The sequence below is a fragment of the Biomphalaria glabrata genome, chromosome 5, assembly GCF_947242115.1.
Source record: "Biomphalaria glabrata chromosome 5, xgBioGlab47.1, whole genome shotgun sequence".
NCBI classification, from domain to species: domain Eukaryota; kingdom Metazoa; phylum Mollusca; class Gastropoda; family Planorbidae; genus Biomphalaria; species Biomphalaria glabrata.
Genome location: NC_074715.1, coordinates 50,954,677 through 50,981,537, shown reverse-complemented (window position 1 = coordinate 50,981,537; position 26,861 = coordinate 50,954,677). Strand labels below are relative to the sequence as shown.

The following is a 26,861-nucleotide window of genomic DNA, read 5'->3' as shown; positions in this document are numbered from 1 at the left end:
TAGTCTAGGGGGAAAAAAATCAAAAGGAAAGAGGGAGACTACTCTAACAATAATTTGATTACTTCCGATTCTATGAAAACAACCAGTTTGCTTTCTGTTCCACAACTGCTCTTTTTTTAGACTTTACTTATTTATTTTTACTTCAAATGTAAGTCTGTTTCTTAAGTATAAAAGTCTTACTACTTATTACTCAGTGGCTTTCAAGAACATCGGTAATCAGTAATATTATATTATCAAAGTCTCTTATCTGCCTCGCCATAACAATCGAGAGAGTCGAGAGTGAAAAACTTAATAAAAATATTAAAAATAAATAAACTCAAACACTTCAAACTTCAATCATGATTCACGGTCAATAATTATCAACATTATGATTATGAATATGATATATCTAGAATAGAGTTAGATTCCAGATCTTAGTCTTAGAAGTGTTCTTTCACTTTTAGGCAGACAACTAGTCTCTATTCTCTATAATATATTCTAAATTCTAGAGTATCATAACTAAGTAAAAGTATGTAATAATATAATATGTAGACTCTGTACTCTTTCTAAAGTAGTCTACTAAAACTAGACTTTGGTCTGCATCACATCTAGATCTAGACTAGGTCAAGTCTATTTACTTTACTATAGTATTAGACTCTAGTATTATTTATTTTTAGATGCTTTAAAATAATCTTAATTATAAACTTCTATTGAAAAAGAATAAAGCCAAGATTGTTTAAGATTGTTTTAGTATCAAACGCAACTCGGTTCAAGAGGTCTTGAGACCCTTTGATTGATAGTTAGCCAAGAAATTTATGCCTTGCAGCCTCACATTCACTAAACTTTGTTATTGACTGTTACTATATTGTAGACTACTTATAGAGATGTATTTCTAGTGTATAGAGTCTAGTTGTTATTTTCATTTCTACTTTGAACTTTTGGCTTTAGGGTTAAAATCTTACCATGCCTCACTTAAAAAAAAAGAAAAATTTATGCATGACTAGATTGACCTTAGGGCATGTGTAGGGCATACTCATTTTCTTTTTTGATGTAATGTCTGTATTCTACAAGATAAGAAGATGCTTTAAGTCAGTGCTACTCAAAAATTTTACCGTTTGCACCCCTTCAGAGGAAAAAAAAAATGGTTTGCACACACACACACACCCCCCCCCCCCCCCCCTTCCCTTTAACCAACTAATGTGTGGGGGAGTGCTTATAAGCTCTGACAGTGGGACGCAGGAAGGTTTTAAGCATGTTATCAAAAAGAAAAGAAAATTTCAGACATATATAATTAAAACACAATTTTCAAGTTTTTCTTTTCATATATATTTACAATATATACTTGGAATCCAAATTTACGTTATGAATGTTCTTCAAAGAACAGAATTTTTTTTTTAAGTGTTTCGTATTTTTTAGTGTTTTGTATACTAGAAAGAAATCTATCTTGAGATGGTATTGGAGAGGTAGCAGGTTCCCTCCTCTGTTTGGCTACCTATCAATGAGGCTTGATCTGTATTTACTGAGCACTTCCTTCCCCCACTGGTCCACAAAAGACCATAGTGCTCTGAGCATGTTATATAACAAAAATGTAAAAAAAAAAAAAGATGTATTTAAAAGGGTTGAGACAAGCCAATAGGCATGTTAAAGTAGAATGCAGAAAGAAAACATTCAAGATAATATAGAGCATGTTTGTCTGTAATGGGTTTGATCATTGTAAATTAATCTATCAATCCTCTATGTGCAGACAAAAACTGGTAATGCCACTTGAATAGATATTTAGCATGAATGCAACAATAAGCCTGAACTATATAATAAAATTCTTTTTAGAAAATCATCTTAATAAATTAGGAATTCATTAGGTGAGAAAGAGTAGTGCAAATTGGCATACTATACATTAATGTTGCAAATCTAAAAACTGAAAAGCCTTTTGTTAAATCTTATATATATTCATATTCATTGAATTGGAATGGCCCAATTTACCCCCCTCCCTTTTTTTTTTGCTCCTACAATGACTATTCTTCATTTACATCAGATTTAAATGTTGTTTTTTTCTCTCTATTTTACAGAAGACCAGATAAGATGTAAAGAAAAGTTACCGTTTAGTCAGTAATGGTTGGCTATGGATTGTGCTTATGAGCACCAACTTTTATCATTTGCAAAATTTTTTTTTCTTGGATTTTTTTAAAAAGTATATTTTAGTTAAATTATATGTGAGTTAGACTTAAAAAAATTCCATGGTTCTGGTAGAATTAAGTTGTACTAGCAACATATATTGTAAGCATTTAAAATATACTTTTTTTTTTTTATCTTGTTTCAACTATTCTTCATATTTCTTTTTAAATCATTAGCATCTAGCATATATTTTACTCTATTTTTAATTCAGACCAACTTTAAGCTTTGAAGATAACAATATATCATGGCTGAAGGATTCAACAGTCATCAAGCTACTCAAGACCTGAAGCAGATGTTAAAACTCAAAAACCCCTCTGTAGAATTAGAAATTCAGAATGAAGACATTGGTCAAGACTCATCCGATTCAACAGTAAATATTAATGGGAATGCTTTGCTGAACACCAGTGTTACTGCAGATAAACCAAACATCGTTGCACAACGCACTAGTCTCACCCTTGTCCCTTTGCCCAAACAGAAGAAAAAACATGTGTCCCATGAAAATTCAGCACAGGACTCGATGTCGCTGGAGAAGAAGCAGCTACCCAGTAAAGTACAATCAGCTAAAATAACCAAAAACAAGTATTCAAAAGAGACTGATTTGGAGAAAGAAAAAGCAGACTCTGGGAAAGAAAGTGCTGATTCACTTAGTCCCGAGGAGCTTGCAGCTCAGTTAGATTCTACAAAAATAGAAGAAAGCCGGAAAAAAAAAGTAGACAAAGTTCCACTTCTAGGATCTGCCCCTGATATTAAACCCAATCGACCTGATTCTAAAAAAGTAGAAAATGCAGGAACTCGTGGCATCAGTAATGTTAATAACAATAAACCTAGACCATCCAGGCAGGGAGGTAAATGATTGTTTCTATTTTAAAGTCTTTAATTTTAGGTATTATATTTTAAATTGATTGCAGCCATGAGAATAACAAATTTCATATATGATTTTTCCATAATCATGTAGTTATTTTTAACTGCTGAATTGAAAGAAATGGGCTGGCACTTTGGTCTCGCATATGGTTTCGATTTCACTTTTATTCATGAAATTTAAGAGGCTTGTAGTTTTAACTAGGTGCCGTGGGCATCTGAGGGTTCCTGGACATAAAAAGAAACGTCATAAAAATGTTCTTTCTTTCACACAATACTCTTCTTGTTGGGTAAACTAATGACTGCTTTTAAATTTTATAGATGAAGATTTGAATCCTGAATTTTTACAGAAACTAGAACAAAACAAAATAGTTGTTCTAAAAAAGGTAAAGGTTTGTAATGTTTCATCCCTTTTTTTACAAATAGTTGGCTTTTCTGAATACACATATTAAAGACTATGTTATGTTCATAAACTTATCTATCTATATTTAGTATATACATTTGTCTAGAATATGTTAAGTCAAACCTTAAAGTCGTTGCTAGTCAGTATCATTTTGTATCCTAAACAGAATTATTAGTGATCATTTTCTGTGTTTGTTTTTTTTTCTTAGAAAAATGCTCGGTTTCCTAAAGCCAAATTTTTCTGCCATCTTTGTGAGTATCATATGGATTTAGTTGAAGACTGTCTGAAACATTTAAAAGATAACCGGCATTGTAGAAGAATTGAAGTAAGGAAGTACTTTGTTTTCTTTAGAGCTAGATGTAGTTATTCTTTAGAGATAGATGTAGTTATTCTTTAGAGATAGATGTAGTTATTCTTTAGAGATAGAAGTAGTTATTCTTTAGAGATAGATGTAGTTATTCTTTAGAAATAGATGTAGTTATTCTTTAGAGCTAGATGTAGTTATTCTTTAGAGATATATGTAGTTTATTAAAAAGCATTCCTGCATTTTACAATAAAAAACAAACAAACAATTAAAGTTTTCATTTTAATTGAAATCCATGTTAAAAGTTTTAATGAAATAAATTTTATTATAATTTTTTACAATTTATTATTTGTTCTCTGAGTACGTTTTGTTAAATCGAAATTATTAGTTTACATAACTTAAACATAAAATCTATAGGTCAGTGCAATGGACGCTCTTCTGAAAGCAATACCTCCACCAACTCCTAGCCAGCTAGAAGCTCTCACTGCCGCAGTAGAAAAGGTGTATCAAGAAAAGGGTATTAGCGAGGCGGAACAAAAATCTCGGATGGAGGTTGTCAAAAGACTAGAAAAGATTTGCCAGGAAAAAAATCCAGGTTGAATTTTTTATGTTCTGTCTCTAAAACATTCTAAATCTATTTAAAAAAAAAAGAACAAAACAGATATATAGCTTTAATACTAAAGAAATCCTAACAAAAAAGGTCCATGCGCATATCTGAAAAGAGTTAATTCTTACAACAATCGGCTGCCAATTTTGTATTACAAGCCCTGATAATTATTACTATTAAGGGGAGAAGCAATTTTCCGAGGGTTTTTTTTTTTCATAGTTGTTTCTATCTGCCAAGTTTTGTATTGACATTGCTAAGTTTGTTTCTTAATCATAGTTGTTTCTATCTGCCAAGTTTTGTATTGACATTGCTAAGTTTGTTTCTTAATCATAGTTGTTTCTATCTGCCAAGTTTTGTATTGACATTGCTAAGTTTGTTTCTTAATCATAGTTGTTTCTATCTGCCAAGTTTTGTATTGACATTGCTAAGTTTGTTTCTTAATCATAGTTGTTTCTATCTGCCAAGTTTAGTATTGATATTGCTAAGTTTGTTTCTTAATCATAGTTGTTTCTATCTGCCAAGTTTTGTATTGACATTGCTAAGTTTTGTTTCTTAATCATAGTTGTTTCTATCTGCCAAGTTTTGTATTGACATTGCTAAGTTTTGTTTTTTAATCATAGTTGTTTCTATCTGCCAAGTTTTGTATTGATGTTGCTAAGTTTGTTTCTTAATCATAGTTGTTTCTGTCTGCCAAGTTTTGTATTGATATTGCTAAGTTTGTTTCTTAATCATAGTTGTTTCTATCTGCCAAGTTTTGTATTGACATTGCTAAGTTTGTTTCTTAATCATAGTTGTTTCTATCTGCCAAGTTTTGTATTGATATTGCTAAGTTTGTTTCTTAATCATACCTGCTGCTGCTGTGATTTTTATTGATATTGCTAAGTTTGCCACATATTATATTGACCTTGCTGAGGTTTTTTTTTTTTTCATTCTGTAAACTTATTTCTTGCTGCCTAGTTCAGCATATTCTAGCAAAGGAGAAAATAAATAGAAAAAGAATTTTATTTTACCTCCTGTCCCTTTAATGAAAGCATTAAAGTTCAAGCAACTTAACAACACGATCATGTCACCTGTAAGTGTGTGAGTTGAAATAAGAAAGAGAGAGAGACAAAAACTCAATAAGAGAAATATTTAAACTATCAAAACACTATGCCTTACATGATATGGTAATATTTCAAACTCAATCACAGCAAAGGAATATTAATTCTGCGATGAAAAGAATTATAACAGCAAAATCACATATGCAAACTGCATAAGTATCTATACATAAAAGTAACAACTGTATGATGTGCAACCAATAATGAATATATACATTTAGTTACGTTTATTTCAACATGTGTTGTTTCTCTTTTCAGGGGTTTTAATTCACATGTATGGGTCATCTTTGACTGGATTTGGCTTAAAGACAGCAGACATCAATGTGGACTTGAACTCCACTGACAAAGACAAGAAACTGACAGTACTTTTGAATGAAGTGTATATACTCCTAAGAGATAAAAAAGGTAAACTGACAGATTAACATGCCACAATTCTTAATGATAATAAGTTGAGTGGCATATGGCAGTGGAATAACTAGCTTGCACTGCAAGCAACCTTTCGTTTTTCATCCAGAGAGGTTTTGAGCTTCTCAAACCTTTTGTTGATGTTGATGGTGACTGGCTGACCTAATTCTCTGTTGTTTGTAATGTCAGGGAGGCACGGTGGCTGAGTGGTACAGCGCTTGGCTTCCTAACCGAAGGTCCCAGGTTCAAATCTCGGTGAAGACTGGGATTTTTTATTTCAAGATCTTTGGAGGCTTCTGAGTTCACCCAGTTCTAATTGGTACCTGACATTAGTTGGGGAAAAGTAAAGGCGGTTGGTCGTTGTGTTGGCTACATGGCATCCTCGTTAACCGGGGGCCACAGAAGCAGATGGCCTTTACACCCTCTGTCCTATAGATCGCAAGGTCTGAAAGGGGAACTTTTATCTTTTTGAACAGTCAGCAAGATGACCTTAACTTGGGTTTGAATCTTTTCTTTCACTCTCTCTCTGCATGCATGTTTTATATAGAAATATTTATACATTGATTTATTGATTGATTTTTCTTATTAAGCTGAATATTAAATGTTTCTATTATAACTTTAAAAAAAATAATTTCTATACTTTGTTGATTTGTATTTATTTAGTTTTTCTCTTATATGATTAGGGGGGATAACTCTTGATCATGCTGCTGTCAGGTTTTGTTTTGGTTTTCTAGATACAGGATTTTCTAATGTCCGGACTGATTTCTTGGCCAAAGTGCCTGTTCTGCTGTTGACAGATGAGGCCACTGGTTATCAGGTCACTATTGCCATACACTGCTACAATGCTCATTGTTCAGGAGAACTGTTGGCTATTTATTCAGATTTTGATGAACGAGTTAGAAAATTGGCTATCGCCTTCAGATACTGGGCCAGTGTGAGTCTACAATTATTTTCATTAAAAATAAATTTTGTTTCGTATTAAAAATGCTCAAAGTTTTGTGATAGAAAGGAGAGTTCAATGAAAGAAAATCCTTAAATAGTTTCTAATTGTTTCATTTTGAACATTTAAATACATTTTGTAGTCATATTGCGAGTATTGGGTAATTAAATATCGAAATTGCATTTCAATAGTAACTTAATTTAAAAATGAATTCTATTTTTGTGCAGATTTTTGGTTTGGATCGTCACTATGACGGTTTCATTCCACCACATGCACTCAGTCTGATGGTCATCTATTACCTTCAGAACTGCAGCCCTCAGGTCTTGCCTATTATAACTCCTCCTAAGGTAAGAACATTCCAGAATGAGTTTTTTTCTGTAATATATCTAGATTGTACTGCAGATTCATGACTTGTTCAATTTCTTTAAATAGGTGACAGGTGAAGAAGTTGGAGACTTTCATCAAGATTCCCCAGCATTTGAAAGAATGAGGAAGAAGGTAGCATTTCCCTATTATTAGTTTTGTTTTCTGTGACACATTTTAGTCGAAAGTTAAAAAAAAAAAAGCTTTTGTATTTCTAGTCAGAATGTATTGATCATCATCATCATCAAACTCCATTTGAGTGAGGGCTTGAGAGGCTCAAATCCTCTCTTGCAAAAGCCCTGGACAGAAACCCTGCTGTCTTGCGTAGTGCATAAATGTCGCCATACAGGTCGAGAATTTTGGGTTTCCCAGACCTGTCGAGACAGAGATCAGCAAGTCTGGGGCAGTCAAACAGAATATGAGGCATGGTTTCCTCTTCTTCCCCGCAGCGGGGGCACCGTGAATCAAAATTTGGCCATAGCCGTGAGAAATATGAGCCAATAGGACATTGGCCTGTCCTGCACTGTGCTATAATAGCTTGCTTAGGCCTGGACAGCCTCCACCACGGGGAAGTGCGGTCAGGGCGCCTCATGCGCTCCCAGACTCCACTGGCTTTTTGGGACTTGGCCACTTTTCCTTTTCTGTTTTTTGTATTATAGCCAGGGTTTGATGAAAGCTTACAGCCTGTTCAGTGGGTGGAATTTGCCCTCCCTGGTGGGCCATTGTGTTGCCAGAATGTATTGATAAATAATTTTAGTTATTGATTTTCTAGGTGATGAAGTATGCTTTTCAAAAAAGAAATGAATCAAGTTTGGGTCAACTCTGGCTAGGTCTCATACGTTTCTATAGCCTTGAATTTGATGTAGTTACGAATGTGGTTACAATCAGAAATGAAGTACTGAAGCGTACTACCAAACCTTGGAACAGTAAAAAGCTTTCAGTCGAAGGTAATGAATCCTTTACTGCATCAGGGTAACAGAATATTTATTGTTAAATTGTGTAGCTCTTTTAAGTCCGGCACAATGAATTGTTGTTTTTGTTTTTTTGTTTTTTTGCAATTTTTTATGAATTCTTTTCCAGATCCTTACATGACCAAGAAAAATATAACCCGAATGCTAAATAATGCTCGTATTTATGAGTACTGGCAAGATGCAGTTAAAAAGTCGTATTATTATTTTGGTTTGCCTCGAGATTTTAAAGGGAAGTCTCTTATATCTGATGAAGAGCTCAAGGATATGAGACAAAAGATGAAAGGCAGTCAGCAGCATGGAGAAAGCAGCGGAAGAGCACAACAACAAAATCAAACACCTACGGACACCAGAGAAACGGAAAGTGATGAAGATGTTGTGATCCCACCTAATCCCTTGCTGGCTAAATTTACGTCCCGATTGGCTACTAGAAATGAGAGAAATTCATCTGCTGATGACGACGAAGACTCTTGTACCAATGAATGCTCCAGCGTGACGTCTGAATCGTTACAAAGATCACAAGCGTCAAGTCATCTTAATGCAGGTGAGACAATACCTATAAAATTCTTTCCCTTCAAATCTGTAACTCTGTAAAAATGATCCTAACACTACATATGCTCTGGTGTTTTTAGATGAAGCTTCAACCTCCAGTACAACAGAATCAGTTAGCCATTCGCAGACAAAAAATAAACTGAAAATCCAGGGTAACCCACATAATGAGAGAACCACTGGTATATCAAAGGACATTGATGATGAAAATGATGGAGATGAAGAAGAGGATTTTCTACTTGTAGATCCCTGGCAAGATTACCAACTTTCATACGAGTTTACTAAAGAAACCTTCCTGACAGACGGTAAAGTAAGTACTAGTTGATTATATATTTATGTTACCAGACTTCAGTTTCTAAGTATATGTCTTGGCCTGTCAGAAGTAAAGCCTGTATTTTGAAAACAACAAATGATCCTTGTTGTATTTAGCATTGTTTTACACCATTTTTCTGCTTCAATACTTAAGTCTGTTCATTTGTATTATAAGCTCATAAACGTTAGAACAATATAATATAATATTAAAAGTCAAAAGTAAAGTTTCCCTTGTGGTCTATAGGGCAGATGATGTAAAGGCCATCTGTTTATGTGGCTCACGGTTAACAAGGGTGTTTTCAGGTAAAAGAAATAATTGTGCAAAATTTCAGCTTGATCAGAGATTGGGGGTGGGTGAAATAACATGTACAAACTTTTAACCACAGACAGTGAGTTGATATAAGCTTTGTAAATATATATATATATATATAGATAGATAATATGAAAGAAAATGGCAGTGCTTCTTATTATAATCTAGTGCTTGTATCAACCCCAAATACTGCATTGAACCATACTGATGTTAATGGGTTAAGTCAAATATAGAGATTATTATTGAGCTTGGCTTCAAGTTTGAAATTCTTATGAGAACTAAATATGATTTATTTATTTTCCTTTGCAGGGCCCCATTCTTGTGTGTATGTATTGTGAGCAGGAGGGTCACCTGAAGAACAACTGTCCTGAAGATGAATTGCCTGAAGTACTGCCATTACCTGCACTGACCTCTCGACACGTAAGAGTCCTAACTCAAACACTGAACAGAGTTCCTTGTAAGTTGATACAATTTTCTTATTAAAGTAAATTTTTTTGTAATCTGACAATAAGTCAGTCCCTTGTTGTTGTTTTTTTTGTTGTTTTTTAAAGCTTTTATGGGACATGATATATACATTTAAAAAAAAAACCAACTATATCCAAGTTTTTTTTGTTATTAGTTTTTATTTTGGGTGTTGTTTTATTTTATTTCATTTTTATTATGTATATCTATAAAACAACACTATATTTTTTTAGATGTATATGTTATTTTTGGATTTGTTTGAGAATAGGATTTATATAAAACATCTACATACATCTTATAATCTCTCTCTAAGACTGCTATATTTCTGCTGGGCTATACTTCTGATGAAACTTGTGGGTTATACTTCTGCTGAACCTTTTTCTTCACTGTCGAAGATTAACACTAACTCATTTCTTATGAACACACAGATTAGATAGCTGTGTAGTCTAATCTTCACTTTGAAAAGCCACTTACATTTAAGGCACTGTTAGGTTTGGCCTGTTACTGCTTTTATTACATTAACTCTGACTTTTTGGGTTTATATTTTTACTTTGCTATCAGCTTTGGGTCATAGCATGAGCTGCATGGGTCATCGCTGACTATTTCTTTCACATCACAGATGTTGATTTCACATTCCCTTAGGAAGGTCTTGAGGGTATCTTTATCTTGATATCTTTTGTGATGACCCACTTTGAGAACACCTCCCATCAACCTAATTCAAATATATGCTGACTCTAGGAAACTTCTGACATGTTTTGTAAAATGTTTTACATGTTTTGGATGTTCCTTCAAAATTGAAATAATTACTTCCTAGTCCAAACCTCCCGTAGGATGACAGGGGATGGGAGCGGGCAAGGTTTGAACCCTGGACCATCGATAAATCTGAATGACTGTGCAGCGTGCAAACCGCATGACCAGGCAGCCATAGTTGGATTTTCGTTATTCTAGCAGCAGCATCTTATTCCCACTGTCTTTTACAGCAGAAGTGGGCTTGACAGATGAAAGCTTGGCAGAAAGATATTTAATTCTCAAGAACTTGGAAATATTTATTCAACGCATACCAGCGTATGAAGGTACTAAACTATGCTACTCTCAATTATTATTATAATGAAATCTCTTTCAGCAAGTCAAATTTTGTTATTTTTTTAAAAGTTGTCCATATTATTTTCTTTAATTTTTTTTTCATTTCCCTAAAAAGAGAAAAAAAGAAGTTAATTACCCAAAATTTTTTAGGGCAGCAAAGAATGTTCAGTACCGGTATTAAAAATTAATGTAGGTTGAGTCATAGGATATAATTATCTTGTTTGAATGAATGTCTGTTAGTTATAAGCTAAGGTAATATAATATGTTAATTATAAGCTAAGATAATCTCAAATTCTTATATAAATTTGAAACTTAAGCTGTAGAGTCACATCTAATTTTTTTATTGTAAATGTTATGATGACGTTGAATCATTATGCGGCTGATTGTAAGTGAACTGAATTTCAGATGCACAGCTAGCTCTGTTTGGCTCTTCATGCAATGGATTCGGCTTCTATAAAAGTGACATAGACATCTGTATGACATTTGCAAAGAAAAATAATCCTGCAGTGAGTCTTTTTTTTTTACCTGGCAATTTTTCAGCACTTGTAGCGCAAATTTACTGAGAATATAAAAACTATTGTAAAAAAAAATTTTCTGTGGAAAAAAATTATCTAACAACATGGTTTTGTTGTCTATGTGTATATACTCTAAATCAATCTTTTTTTTTTTTTAATGAAGAAAATTGATTCAATAATGCTGTTAAGGGGTATAGGTAAACGAATCATGACATTAGTTCTAAGACATTATCCTATTGTTTACCTTTATTTTTTAGAAACTAGACAAGGTAGCGATTATAGAAACACTAGCCAGACGACTCAAACAGCATCCTGAGTTGGCATTTGTACAAGCCATTACAACAGCTAAAGTGCCAATTGTTAAATTTACTGTAAAAAAAATTGAAATTGAAGGGGACATCAGCCTGTACAATACTTTAGTGAGTAATTGTTTAGATAAGTATTAATATCTATCCTTTTAAATGTATATTCTTATAGGCTTACTTTTCATGTGCAGAAATTATTTTTAAATAAAATAAAAAAAAACACTTGCTTTTTTTTACTTTAGGTTATCTTGTTCACTGTCTTGTCTTTTGCCTTGAATAGAAACTCTTTCGAAGACAGGCCTATCCAATCTTAATTGTTGTCTTTCCATCTCTTCTCTGTCTGTCTATTCTCCCTTTTCCTGGTACTTTTCCCAGAAAGGTTTTTGTGAGCCTTGAAGACCTTGTGGTATGGTCATTAAAAAGTTTTAATTTGCATTTTCGACAGTGGTTAATTATGCATATTATTATTAAATATTGATTAAAATGTCTATTGATTTCAAAAGTTATTTTAAAAAATCTGTAACCTATGACTTCTTTTGTCCTAATGGGGATTCCCTTTTGTCTTCAGGCTCAGCAAAATACAAAACTATTATATTGCTACAGTCAAATTGATCCCAGAGTTCAGGTGTTGGGGTACACAATTAAAACGTTTGCCAAGGTAAGTCTGTTATGGAATTGTAGAGACTGGCTAGGGTAGAGTCAAAGAGCCAAGAAGATAGTGAGGACTATTTCTTTTTTTTTAACACAAAAAATTGAACCTTGACAAGTGTAGCAAAAAATTGCTACATAAAATTAGAACAGAGTTTTATGGTGTAATAATAAGGTTTAAAAACAAAATTCATCTGCCAATTAAAAATTGAGATATAATTTATGTTTATATTCACATTTCAGTTAAGTAAAATTTACCCTTGTAGACTATCTGAACCCTTGGGCTATTAAAACAGAATATTCGTGTATTTTAGACAAACAAAGCAGTAAGATAAGTGTAGAACAGTCTTTAAGATAACATGAACTAGGGTGCTTGTAGAAGCTACACATGGTTGAAACATTCTGATAAAATAAAAAACAAGAACTCTTGAGAACTGACTCAATTTAATTTGTCAGTATCAGATGTTGTTTCAGACCAAACCTCCTGCAGGGTGGCAGGGTGTGACAGTGGGTGGGATTCAAACTCAAGACAATCTTAAGAGCATGCCACATCAACAACCAGCAAGAAATTTCTAGAAGGTGATGAAGAGAATAAAAATTGCATCCAGATTTTGGCAGTAATCTAAGTCAAGTGGTTCTTTAATCATTTCAAAAAATTGTTCTGCTGCATTTTGTGGCATGTTTTTTTTTTTTTTTTTTCATGAGCTTTGTCTAAGTGGATATTAATATTTTTGTCTAATAGACAAACTTTTCTACATTGACACTTGTGTTTCATCATTTAACCTTTTTGTGTCTGAGTTTAAGGAAGACCTGCTATAAATTTGCAGCACATGGACTGACAAAAATACAATAACACATCTAATCCTTCCTCATGACTACATATACATTTAAGGGAACCCAGACTTATGTACAAATTATGATCAGGACATTTCTTGACTTTTCTTTCGGAGCACTACCTCTCTGTCCTATACTGCTAGCACATGTGATTTTCATACATTAAAATGATCTGATGTTGTGATCCTTTAGGTCTGTGATATCGGAGATGCCTCACGTGGAAGTCTGTCGTCCTATGCCTACATCCTTATGATGCTGTATTATCTACAGCAAGTCAAGCCTCCACTCATACCTGTCTTGCAAGAGGTAATTTGTATGAAATTGTATAACCATACTTTATAGATTAATTAAGTGAAAATAATACATGCTAATTTCAAGTGACAACACTTTTTTTTTGTTGAGAATCATTAATATAAACGTTAAGCTCTATTAAGAAGAAAGGAAACACTTTATCTCCTAGCTTTACGAAGGGACAAAACCATCACTTGAAATTGAAGGCAGTGAAGCTTGGTTCATGGATGATGCCTCACAGCTAGTAAGTTCAAATAAAAACATGTACCTTGTAATGCAAAAGAAAACCTATTTACTATTAATTAATATTATTAAATATTGACTTGTTTAGTTGTATCTAAGATAGGTCCATGGGGATTATTCATTGTTTTGATTATATTTGATTGCCTGTATTTTCACAGTGTATTATTTTAACTATAAGATAATTTCAGCTGCACTGTTGACCCTTGTCACTGGGTGGATTTGCAGGACTTTGGTTTTATGTAGGATTTTATTAAAGTCAGGATGGATAATTTATACTTGAACAGAGTGGCATCTGACAAACATTTTAAATGATATACATACTTCTTTGTTGTAGACAAACATACAAGCTTATTACAATTAAGATACAATTATTAACACCATAATATAATCACAATGTCCACAGTATGAATAGTAGAATAACTATCTACAGTTCATGAGTAGTATTAGCTAAAGATACATATGTATTAATATATATATATGAATGACTAGTACAAGAAGCAGTGCTGCTGATTGACTTAACTCTTCCCTCTGAATAACTAAAGCTTAATACCTTAAATACTAAAATACTAAAAACATGATTGCCTGCTTTCAAGTACTGACTGGCTACAAACTGCCTACATTTAAAGCAAGGAACAGATTGCTGTGTTAAAATTTTAGTGTGAAAATCTCCATTAGGGTTTCAAAATGTCTATTTGAAGCAAGTTTATTTAATGTTTTATTTTTGCTTTTTAGTGGGGGTGGTATTAAAATAATTTGCATAATTTTCTTATTCAATTAAAAACAACAACTTTTTGTCATGTGTAGCAAATGTTTATCTCTCACAGGACAGACTTTGGCCACATAGAGGAAAAAATCAATCTTCTGTAGCTGAACTGTGGATAGGATTCCTACGCTTTTATGTTGAAGATTTTAACTACAAGGAACTAGTCATTAGTATTAGACAGTATGCCCCTCTGACCCGCTTTGAAAAATTATGGAATGGTTCTTGTTTAGCTATTGAAGGTTGGTAATTGTTCTTGTTGGTGTTACTGTTAAATAACATGAGATTTGTGATGTATAGGGATACATTAATGTGTTTGATAGGACTCTTATGTCCCCACTTGGATTATAGTTGTTTGATATAAATGACCAAAGACTGTATATTAACTTTCTATAATGCTACCTATTTTATAATACCATCCACTAGTTCCAATGAATCAAACTGTTTTTGTTACATCATTATTTTTAATGGCATACTGTAAAGGGCAAGAAGAGCTATCAGTGATGTCTCCAAAGTGAAAGGGGTAGGTAGAGCGCTTTGCTTCCGAACCGGGTTCTGGGGTTCGAATCCTGGTGAAGACTGGGATTTTTAATTTCGGGATCTTCGGGCCCCTTTGAATCCACCCAGCTCTAATGGGTCCTGACATTAGTTGGGGAAAAGGTTTTAGCAAATTTATTCCAAGCATTATGACAAATGGTGCACCTTGAATGGAACAGTATCTTTATATTGTCAAAATGACTGATAGAATATAATTACTTTCTTTTCATAATTGTGATTGTGTAACTTTTAATGAAGATGGTTTTTTTTTTTTTTTTTTTTTTTTACAGATCCTTTTGATTTAAACCATAATCTTGGATCTGGTTTGACAAGAAAAAGTGAGTTGTTGTTTTTTTTACCTTTTTATCAATGTTAAAATTAAACCCATTGTAGCCATATGTGTAATGAAATTTGTTAATCTTTGATGGGAAAAATTTGTTTAAAAAAATTGTCAAAATTTATATATGTTTTGATTCATTTTTTTTTTCTGTTATACTTTAGTGACGAATTTCATATTCAAAACTTTCATCAATGGACGAATGTTATATGGAAGTCCTATTGATGACAATATGGATATCTTTGATAAATACCAAAACCCATCAGTAAGTTCAGACTAATATTGATGTAATTCTTATAAAGAAACTTAGTAAAACTAATTACAAACTTATTTTATCAATTCAAAAATCAACACAAATTAAAAGTATTTTTATGAATAAAGTATTTCTTTAAGGTCTTTGTGACAATTGAGAAAGGTTCACCTGTTTCAGTATTCTGCAGTGTACCTAAGTGTATACCCCAAGTGTTATATGTCAGGAAAAATACTAACCATTTTCACCTACATAAGTCTTTTACCCATATGAAGGTCCTCATATGATGAGTGTGTGGCATTATGGCCATGGTCGGCTTCTGTGTCGAGTTCATATCCAGAGGAAAGCTAGAATTTTGAAGTTGGGATTGTTGAGTGGGTGACCTTAGAAAAAGACAGAGTAGCATCATCTGCCTCCTCAGATCACAAGGTCTGAAAGTGAAACTTTATTTTGACATATGCTGAATAAAAAATCTTGGCATCTATTAGGACATTCAGTTGTGTAGCTCAATCCTCTATAGTAACTTGTTATTTTTATATCATGAAGCAAATAACTTATGGTTTCTGAATCAATATAAATAATGCCACTGCAAGTCCGATTCCTAGTGTAAAAGCCACTGTTTCAAATTTATCATTAGGACTACTTCTTTGACACTGATTTACTGTCGGAAAATCGACCCATTAATGTCAGAGGCTGCAGAAAGTGTGGAAGGATTGGTCATCTTGCCAGACACTGTCCTGAGCGCAAGTATGAGGATCAAAAGAAGCAGCTGCCATCTACTCCGACCAAATCCCAGCAGCAGCTCTCATCACAGTACAAGTCACAACAGCAGCAGGCGCAGTACAAAACCACTAAACAGCATGCTGTAGTGAGCTCTCAGAAACAAACATCTCTAGTTCCGCCACAGAAACAGCAGAAGCCTCAGACTTCACAAAGTCAAGGGAACCCATCCCAGAGAGGCCAGCAGAACCAGATATCAAGCAAAGACACTGAACGGTAAAAGGCTATAATCTGAGTAATAGTTTAGTGAGATAAATATTTGACTTTAGAAAGGGCAATGAACCCCATATTATATTCTTAAAATTAACTGTATTCTAAAAATATGTTTTTTGGTATAGATATTTTTACAGTGTCCATTTGAATTTTGTCAGTAACTATTTGCCGCTCTGAATCGCTTCATCTATGTCTCACCTTGTGGAGGACGAGAAGAGAGACTGGCCATTGGCTATGGTCAGAACCATGCCACCCACACTGCAGTTCTTACTCTCCACTCAGCTGTTGGGTCCAAAAGAGGCAATAGCCAATACAGTTTGGGGTCAGTAGGGTCATAGGGTCTGCCAGAATTTAGCACAGTGTGCTGCTAGCTGCCTAAAGGTTAACTGATCTTCAAGCCTTTCTTGGGCTTGGGTTTAGCCGCAAGGCAACTTAGGTTTGGATTAAGAGATGCCTTCTCTTAGGTGGGTAGCCAACCAAGGTTAACAAGCCCTTCCTGTCTGAAGCTTTTTTGGTTCAGGCAACAGACACTTGCCTTTGCCCTTTTTCTGGTACAATTTTTACGTTCCACCACCCCCAATATCTGAGCCACTCCTGAAGGCCAGGAGTTGGACTGAGACTTTGAGAGGCTTGCCATTGGAAGAATTTTATGGATAGTCATTTGATGATGTAGCAATGTGATCAGAAATTGGAGAACATTTACGAAATATAAATGTCATACAGCGAAGTCATTCTATGTTTTTTACAGCATTTTTTTTGTTTACTTGAAGAAAATGCTCAGAAATGTTTTAGAGTTGACAAACAAAAAGTTATTCATGTGCTTTTACAGAAGAGAAAGAGGGCAGGCTAGTCAAGGAGCTCAAGGAAACTCTTCAGCAAATGCCAACAAAAACCAGTCACCCCAGGCTGTGTCATCTGGTCAATTATCTGTAAGTACTACTGGTACGGAGGCGCAGTGGCTGAGCGGTAGAGTGCTTTGCTTCCGAACCAGGTTCTGGGGTTCGAATCCTGGTGAAGACTGGGATTTTTTATTTCAGAATCTTCTGGCCCCTTTGAATCCACCCAGCTGTAATGGGTCCTGACATTAGTTGAGGAAAAGTTAAGGTGGTTAGTTGTTGTGCTGGCTACATGACACCCTCGTTAACCGTGGGCCACAGAACCAGATGACCACAAGGTCTGAAAGGGGAACTTTACTTTTTTTTTTTTATTACTGGTACTAAAAAAACAGGCTTGAGATAACAATCTTTTATCAGTTGATGTCTCTTCCTGATAGGAAGCCAAGAGATTATGTCCTAGGCTGCACACTAATGCTGTGCTATGCTTTAATGTGATTTTAACAAGTCAATTCTGATTCTAAGTCTACATACTGGATTCATACAGATAAACAAAATCTTTGTTAAAACCAAGATGCATGAATTATAAACCAAAAAACCTAAGAGAAGATTAGAATAGCAGCTTAAAAATAAGATAATTTGTTTGTCTTAGAAGCAACAATTACAGCCTTTTTTTTTTTTTATTAAGAGACATTTTTTGTTGTCTGTTCTCTTCCATTACAATCATGTTTATTGTTTATGTCTGTACTGGCATGCCTCACTACTAAAAGTTTTCATTTAGCTTTTTGAGATTTAGGAAAACGTTTTTATTTTCTTCTCCTTATATTGAAGTTCGATATTAAGATATTATTTTTAAACCATAAGAAATACATAGACTGAAGATATAAGGCTTGCCTTTGAGTCCGAAGATTAATGAGTTGTGCAGTATTTCAAATGGCTATGTGGCCCCACCTGTGACTCACATGTTTTGCCACGCGAAGGGCATTGTAGACTGAATATTTTGGTAAAAAAAACATACAAACTTGTTGTTCTTTTAACCTACTCTGTTTAAACAGAGGATGGCTGCCTGGTCGTGCGGTTTGCGTGCTGGACTGTGGTTCAGATTTATCGATGGTCCAGGGTTCAAACCCTGCCCGCTCCCATCCCCCGTCGTCCTGCGGGAGGTTTGGACTAGGAAGTAATTATCTTCAACTCTGAAGGAACATCCGAAACATGTAAAACATTTTACAAACAAAAATAATATTTTTAACCTCATTATTGCCCTTTAATTTTATTTATTTGGTAAGAGATTAGTCTGTAGACAATTTTATGTTTTCTTTAATCAGACATTTAAAATCACTTTTAATTGTAAATTTAAATTTCAATTCATCAATGACTTTTTAAGTTATTCATACCGATCAGATGAAAAACAATAATTTGTCACCAGACATTTACCATAAACTTTTTTGTCCTCACTATATCTTAGAAATATTAAGACATGTCTATGTTGTTTTTAAATTAATTTAAAATTTACTTACATAGAATATATTAAATATATATTAATCTGTTAATAGCATCTTGTGTCTAGTCCTTTTTTTTTCCTTTTACAATCCAATTATAGTTCACTATGTAATATATATCAATGTAAAACACATCATTGTTTTCTTTATGGTTTGATGTAGAATCTATATGCCAGTAATTCATTTAGAAATAGATAATTGTAAAATATTTGTTTGTTTTTTTCATGTAGATGAATTTGTCGAGTAATTCACACCTTCACCAAGTCACCCCAACACAGCTGAGGTCCTTCCAACAGGGGCAGGTGTTCCACAACAGCCAGTACCTTCAGTCGCAGCACAATCAGTATCCCCAACACCATATGATGCAGCACCACCACCCCCATCCGCCACAGCACATGCCACAACACCTCTCTTCACCGCAGCAGATGCAACAACAGCAGCAGATGCAACAGCAACAGTTGCAACAGCAATTGCATCTACAGCAACAGCATAGCAATCCAGGGAACATGCCTCCTGGCATCTACCCCCAGCCAATGATGTTAACCAGGTATGAATCCCCAGAAAAACTTTAAATAGCTCCACAGTTTCCCCACTAACTGCCAACCTAGTTTTCTAGTTCTTTTATTCAGTCATGTCAAACTTGTTTATGAGGAATAATAAAAAGGTTTATTTACAATACTTGTGTTTATATATATATATATTTCTTTTAGAATGACCTAGTTTTATTGTTATAAATATTTACTATTTAAATTTTATGTTATTGTTATTGAGTTCAAATGTTGTTTTCTTTTAAGTTTAAACATTTTCTTAGTGCACATATTTACCTATTTTTATTTTCTTTTTACAAATTTTGTTTATTAGCTTTTGTCAGTTCACTTACATAAGGAAAATTATAATAAGGTTTAACTTGGCATCCGAAGATTAAGAAAGAATGTGGTATTTCACATAGCCTTCCAGCCAGCTGTGACCTACATATTTTGTCACATACCAATGCAGACAAAGCATAAAAGTGTATTCCATTGTAAGAGTTCTCCAGCTGTCTCTTATGGAAGCCTTTTCCTGCCATTTATTCTGTTATGTGCCAGTTAAGGCATCTAGCACTTCTGTTATGCCACCCTTCTGTAAGCTCACCAGAAAAAGATTGCCTTTGGTGTATGGCGATCCTCCATCTTGTGAAAGGTGCCCTGATAAAAAATTGACATTCATAAAAACCTCGCCTTTGGGTGTGTTTGATAAACGTTAGTTACTCTTTTGTACAGCACCCAGGTCTCAGAACCATGGAAAGTTACTTAATAATAGACTTGGATTTTAGTTAGTAGAGAGAACAATCTATTCATGTTACTAGCTTTAGCCAGACTGTTATCTACTTCTCTTGACAGTGATGAGGCATTTCTGGTTTACCACATTAGCAATATCTTCCTGGTCCTGTGGTATGGTATGTTAGTGCTAGAATGTATACATCTTCAATTCTGAAGGAACATTCAAAACATGTATAACAAATAAGGAAAGGACATTCACAGTGATTTATGGAGCTGATTAGATGCCATTTAGAGATTTCTGGAAAATTACTCCTGTTTTCCCTAAAATGAACAATTTGGCTGTATAAGCAAATTTATTTACTGTGTTATTAATAGATATCTACAGCCATGGTCGTTGAAGTAGAATTGTCAGATTTTGTGATAAGAGATATAATAATGGCATCATAAAGTTCTTAATATAAAATAGAGCTATAGATGATGCTGTTTCTTCCTCAGACCAGCAATGAGTCCCCCAACTAACTTTGGGTATATGCCCAGCAATGCCAACTACCCAAACACTGGCTACCCTTATAAGTGAGTACTAAAGATTAGACACAATGCAGAACCATTAGTAAATGATATAACATACAACACCTTATGGTGAAACTAAAAAAAAAAATATGTTTTAAAGAATATGTCAGTTCCAGTCATTTTAGTCTTCGAAGAAAAATTGATAGATCTTGATTTTTGTTCTTCACACAGACTGCATTTTAACATTTAGTCCCAAAAAACGTAAGCACTTGGGAAAAAAAGCCATAATTATTTTAAGTAAAATTACCATTTTCTTTTTTTTTCTGTTTCTAAAATCTCAAAATGTAATCAAAATATCCAGTGATATATTTTTTTCTAAAGCAGTCACATAGAAAGAAAATGTTTATTTTTTTCTAAGTGTCTTTGTTTGTTTTTTTTTAAATTGGCATCGTTAAGTTCATTTGTATTTTGTTTTATTCATTGTATGACCTACAACAATTATACAAACCAAATCAGTATTACCTTAGCCGGCTTCAGACTGAAATCATTTTTCAAACTATAAAAAAATTTAAAACTATTGTGACTGATGCTTGCATATCCTTTAAAATTCATTTATTCTTTTTACCTATCACTCAGACACAATTAACAATTGTGTAAATAGATGATATACTTTATTTTAACCCTAGCAGTCCTTTGATGAGTAGTCAAGGAGCAGTCCCGCAGCTAGCTAGAAGCCAATTCAGTATGAATCCTGTTGTCCAGAACCTTTTTGCAAGTGCTCACAATCAGGTATATTATTTCGTTGTGGCAATAGGCTCAACACTATTGCCATTTAGTACACATGGCTTTGCTAATAGTTAGAATCATTTAGGCCTAATCCTCCATAAGTGGATGTAATTGAGAGATGTTTCATAAGCTGTTTAATTATTTGATAGTGTACTAACAATCATGACAATATCTTTGATTCCAAAGATTAAGGATGAGTTCAACCCAGTTGCAACCTGATATTTTCCACATCTGATGCAGACAAAGCCATTGTCCGCCAGGGTCTATTTAAGTTTATGTCCTCTGCGACTGTCTTTCACAAGGGCTTTGCTTTGTGTCTCAAAAGTGTGTCCCGATGCAGTTGTGAGAGCTCTCCTTTTCAGAGGCCATTCCCTGACAGTGCACTATAGTACAACTAAACCATTATCTGTCTCTTCTATTTCTTCATCATTATCAGTCTTTTGGCTTGCATTGTAGAGATGCTGTGATGGCTCTTGTGAACAAAGCCCTCCACTTCTTCCTTGTCAGCAGCTATCCTTAGAAGAATGTCTAGAAATAAGCCAGTCCATTCTTTCATAGTGTCCAGTCAGCTTTTCTTTGGACTACCCTTTCTTCATACCCTTCCACAGTACTTTGAAGGATGATTTTTACTAACTTTATTCTCTCACTTTGTCTGCCTATTACAAATTTTGTTCACGTTATTTCGACCACTTCCCATTCTCGGATCAAGTTGAAACTTTGCACAATTATTCATCGCTTCTAAAAACACATTGATCAATTAAAAAAAATTAACCAATTAATTAATTAATTTTGTTTGATAGAGAAGGAAAAAAATCTTACAGATGTAGCTTTATTTTTTTAAATATTTTTTGTATATTGTGCTTGTTCTCTATTCGAAATGCAATAATTCTAATAAGTCTCATGTATTCTTCAACTATCTTTCATTATTTGTTTTGTTTCTTTTACCAGGTTTCTCTTTTTCAATTTCTGTTAGCAATTTCGACTGTACTTTTTTGTTTTCTGTTTTCATTTGTTCCACCATTATTGCAAATTATTTGTTTGATGCTCAAAATTCATATTTGTCACTGAGCTAGTATATTCGGAATCAAAGACATTGCCATTATTAGTATATTAGTGTGGTTAAAGCTAATTGCATAATTTGTTATTGTTTGTCTGTCATTCTAACTTAATTACTCTTTATTTCTTTTCAACAATTCTCCAAACTCACTTTGTCCAATGGTTCATTGTGGAAAGCGTGGTCGAGAGGCTAAGTACGCTTGAACTTGGCTTGGCTACCTATGAATGGGGCTCGAGGCTCAACACCCGACCTAAGCAGAGTTGTGTTTACTGAGCCTCTAAAGGCAGCACAGAAAACCTTCTCCCAGATACCCCCTCCCCCATTGGTCCACGATTGAGATTGGACCATAGCGCTGAGCATGCTATAAGCATGAAAGTAGCACTATATAAAAGCTATTAAAAAAAATTTGTAGTTGTAGAATTTTAATTTAGTTTCAAAATTAATTGTTTTTTTTTTTTCAATAATAAAGCTTTCTTTTTTTTTTTAAATTTTGGTCTCCCTAGATTCTAGATGCAAGTTCAAACCAAACTCAGATACGAAAGCAATAACTGCTAATGGTAAGGCAACATTTTGAATCCTATATAAAATGAAAATTTGTTAGAAATCCTAACTTACTATTGAGTTCATATGGCTTGTGATGGACCCAAACAAAAGCTACAACTTTGAATGTTAATCTATGACTGTGTTTACATCATCTCATCAAAAGAAGTCTTAAAAGTTGTTTCAGGGAAAATAGGTATGAAATCACTTGCCATCACTTATTCTGAAGTCTTATTGTGTCCTGCCATACTTAGCATGGCATCCAGACATACCTTGATACTGTCTTCTCTCCTTTTTGTTTGCATGTTTCATTATTTTCCTGGTACTGATTTAGAGTCAAATTTGTAAACTTTTTTTTTTACTATTATTACGGCTTTAGGATTGTGTTTGTTTCATGGGACTGTATTAACTGTGTTAGGAGTTTAAAACTAATTTTAGGGGTTATTTTTATTAATACTTATATTTAGGGAAGTGGTTACTAATATAATTAAATCCCAGTCTTTACCAACATTCAAACATGAAACCCCTGCCTCGGAAGCGTAGCGCTTTACCACTTAGCCACCATGTCTCCCATTTAGAAATAATTTAATGCTTTTTGATTTTATATCATTGACATGATTGACAATTGATTATTTCCTAATTGGTATTTGAATTGTTCTGTTTCATTTAAAGGCATCCATTTTAATTTCATTTTAATGTTTACAATACATTTATACTTACTTGTTTTTTTGTTTTTGTTTTTTTTTTCAGTCTAAAGATGCTGACTATTGATGAGTTTTATTTCTATGAAAACTGCTTTCTTCAATGTGTAGTATACTCTCTTTGACTTGTCTTACTCGTCTTTTATATTGAAATTTGTAAAGCAGCTGATTCTGATTTAAGATTCACGTTTTCATAGATCACCCCATTTTAAACTTATTTTTTATTGTGTAATTTTTTTTTTTAAAATCTCTATCTTCTTATGTCGACTTTTTGTTTTATACAGGACTTAAAGAAGAAAACTGTTGTGTAACGTACTGTAGGATACAAAGTTTGTTATCATTCTGTTTTATAGTTTCTTTTTTTTCTTTCGGCTTTCTCTATTCAATTCCTTGCTGTATACATTTATAGCTCTCTTCAAATTGTCCTTTGTAAATAAGCTGTACATTTGACCATAGAATCTGTTACATAGGAATCAAGGTAATATATTGACTTGTGCCACAAAGAGTTAGGATTTTTTTCATTGAGCCATTTGCTGATATTGAGACATCCTAACGCTGAAGAAAATATTTTTGTTTTCGCTTGCTCCTATCAAAGTTTAAAAACAAATATTTCTATTTCATTTTTGAACATGATACAAAAAAGAGTCTTTGGATAACCAAGCAAACAAAAGAAATTTAATCCTAATATTCTGGGTGTTTCTACCCAATTTAGCAGGCTAAAATTTTAAATTAGAGATCTATATTTTTTATATACCTTTGATTTATTTTCTTTCACTTGATTTAATCACACCTTCTTTATCCAACTTAACAAATTATATAAACAAAATATTTATGGACTTTCTGAATGAATTTTATTTTTATAGAAGTCAAAATATCTTTACTAATAATTTGGTTTTATTTTTTATTTTATAATTATTATCAATATTAGAATTTATTGGGGGAAAAAAAACATGTATCTAAAATAATCTTTAAGGTTAGCTGTATTTACAAATAACTACAAGTCTTGTAAATAAATGTAAAATGTCTTTAAAAAAATATATATATTTATAATCTTACACTTACAAGTTGTTGTTTTAGTAGAAGTGTAAGAATATGTGAAACTATATATGCTGAAACTTGAAAGCTGCTGATGTCCTTTCAAAAAAAAATTATTTTATTTGACTCTTGAAGCTTTTCATGTTTAGCATCAAGAATAATTGTTTGTTGCTATATTTTTAACAAAATAATTTTTTTGGGGAAAAAAAAATGTAATTGTTATCAAAAACTGATTACTAATCCAGTCTTTACTTTTTGTGGTAACAATAGCCCCTTGTTATTAGAAGCCATTTTTTTTTAAATAAATCTTGGTTCCAAGTTATTCACTGTACATAATACTGATGACTTAATAACAACTAAATTATATTGTGGTGTTTTTTTAATGCATATCATGTATTGTAAAGAGGATCTTTGTTTTACGGTAACTTTTTTTTAAGTAGAAAAAAAATGTTTTATAGCGCTTTTGACGTAGGTCATATTGACCTTTTATTTCAAATTACAATTTAGTTTCAATTTTAGATTTGAAAGTAAATAGACCAGCCTACATTACAAAAAAAAAAAAAACACCTTTGTTAGAGTTTTGAAGTTTTAACTCAACTTGGCTAAATGTAAAATTTTGTTATAATTTTTATAGAGGAAGAAAGTCAACAATTTTCGGCATATCAGAAAATGTATTAAGATGCTCAAAGTTCCATGGCCAGTATGACAAAAACTGCTTTTTTTTTTCCTTCTATGGTATGCAATAAAATTTGTTATAGTGAAGGCTTTAATATAGAAATTCTTTAATTGTCTATAACAAAAGATTCTTATTCAATAAGCCTTTTTTATTAGCTGGGTTTAACCCTAAGTGAACCACTCTCTCCTTTGACTTGTGCATATATTTATGTTTCATGTCAATCACGTCTTAGATAATTTTATTTTCATTTGACAAGTCTTTCCGGAATGTTCTCAAATCAATCATTTGTACAGTATCAGAGCTATTTTTTCGAAAACACATGATATGAATTGATTCCTAATTGAATAGCTATTTGCTGTAATTACTAATTATTTATGTTTTGTAAATGTGTCGGCTACTTACTATAATTGTCTATCTCCCTTTTAATTTACCTTTGTGTTGTGTTGGTATGAATGTCAAGACTAAATTTATTTACGGGTCAAAGGGAAGTGTTTTGTTTTTAAATGATCAGGAAGAGCAATTCATCATCGGTAAACCTTGACATAGAAATTGCCTTGACCTTTATGAATTATTGTTTTCTCTGTTGTATTTAATCTGTGCCTTGTCTGAGGTCTTGGACAAAATAAAAATAAAAAATTATACCTTCATGCTTATATTTGAAATCCTTTTAAAAAAAATGTGTAACCGATGATTGTCTTCGTGTCCCAAGATGAAGTATGAGTGGTGAATGCCTAATGAGCTACGACATAACCAACGTAGCAACACGCCTGTCCCAATTGCCATTTTTTGTAACTGATAAAAGTCACAACAAATATCAATTGTATGTTTAATATTTTAATTTCATTAACCTGACAATTTTTTTTTTTCCTCTACCACTTGGCAGCTTTTTTTTTAAAATCTTTAAATTGATTTTAAGATTTTTTATTTTTTTTTTTATTTTGGAAAACTATGTACAGACTAGGAATTCAATCGACATCCTGATAGTTAACATTTTTTTTTAAAATCTGTAAATTGATTTGAACATTTGTTAATTAAATTCAGGAAGACTATGTACAGACTAGGAATTCACTTCATTGATTTCAATAGTCATCCTGTTAGTTAGATGGTAACGGAATTAATTTTCGTCATATGTTGCAATAAAGTGAATAGAACCAAAGTATATTGTGTACAGTGTTGTTGCTTTTTTGTTCTCTTCATTCAGATAGGCATCAGACCATGTCAAAGTTTATCTAGAGTTCCTGTGTGACATTATAGCACACAGACCTACAACCGATTATGATTTTACTTTAACGCAAAAAGGGCAAACACAACCTCTCTATATTACTTTCAATGATTTGATAAGTTTTTGACCTTGTCAACTAAAATGGCTGCCTGGTCGTGCGGTTTGTGCGCTGGACTTTTGTTCAGACGTATCGATGGTCCCAGGTTCAAACCCTTCCC

General features: G+C 33.2%; 1 protein-coding gene across 10 annotated transcripts; it reads left to right on the top strand.

The window, feature by feature from the left end:
- Nucleotides 1-4: 4 nt before the first annotated feature.
- Nucleotides 5-26,580, top strand: LOC106074236 (terminal uridylyltransferase 7-like). 10 transcript variants are annotated; one of them, XM_056030613.1, is made up of 30 exons: nt 5-148; nt 2,046-2,081; nt 2,363-2,996; nt 3,331-3,401; nt 3,621-3,737; nt 4,134-4,311; nt 5,679-5,825; nt 6,560-6,759; nt 6,993-7,112; nt 7,198-7,263; nt 7,901-8,075; nt 8,209-8,640; nt 8,729-8,955; nt 9,577-9,724; nt 10,710-10,802; nt 11,218-11,318; nt 11,585-11,746; nt 12,201-12,290; nt 13,307-13,420; nt 13,575-13,649; nt 14,473-14,650; nt 15,236-15,283; nt 15,447-15,547; nt 16,170-16,528; nt 17,355-17,454; nt 19,088-19,404; nt 20,612-20,689; nt 21,313-21,415; nt 22,973-23,026; nt 23,760-26,580. In XM_056030613.1, the coding sequence occupies exons 3-29, from the start codon at nt 2,396-2,398 to the stop codon at nt 23,015-23,017; spliced, it is 4,446 nt and encodes a 1,481-aa protein (XP_055886588.1). In that variant the 5' UTR covers nt 5-148; nt 2,046-2,081; nt 2,363-2,395; the 3' UTR covers nt 23,018-23,026; nt 23,760-26,580. The 10 variants fall into 10 exon arrangements, with proteins under 10 accessions (XP_055886588.1, XP_055886587.1, XP_055886590.1 ...); XM_056030612.1 differs by having other exon boundaries at nt 2,046-2,091; XM_056030615.1 differs by having other exon boundaries at nt 2,046-2,167; nt 3,331-3,395.
- Nucleotides 26,581-26,861: the final 281 nt, after the last annotated feature.

Bases quoted from the DNA above. Each gene is read 5' to 3' on its own strand.
- LOC106074236 (XM_056030613.1), top strand. From the start codon at position 2,396: ATGGCTGAAGGATTCAACAGTCATCAAGCTACTCAAGACCTGAAGCAG. The intron at 8,956-9,576 runs GTAAGTACTAGT...TTTCCTTTGCAG, and splicing joins CCTTCCTGACAGACGGTAAA to GGCCCCATTCTTGTGTGTAT. The intron at 13,421-13,574 runs GTAATTTGTATG...TTTATCTCCTAG, and splicing joins TCATACCTGTCTTGCAAGAG to CTTTACGAAGGGACAAAACC.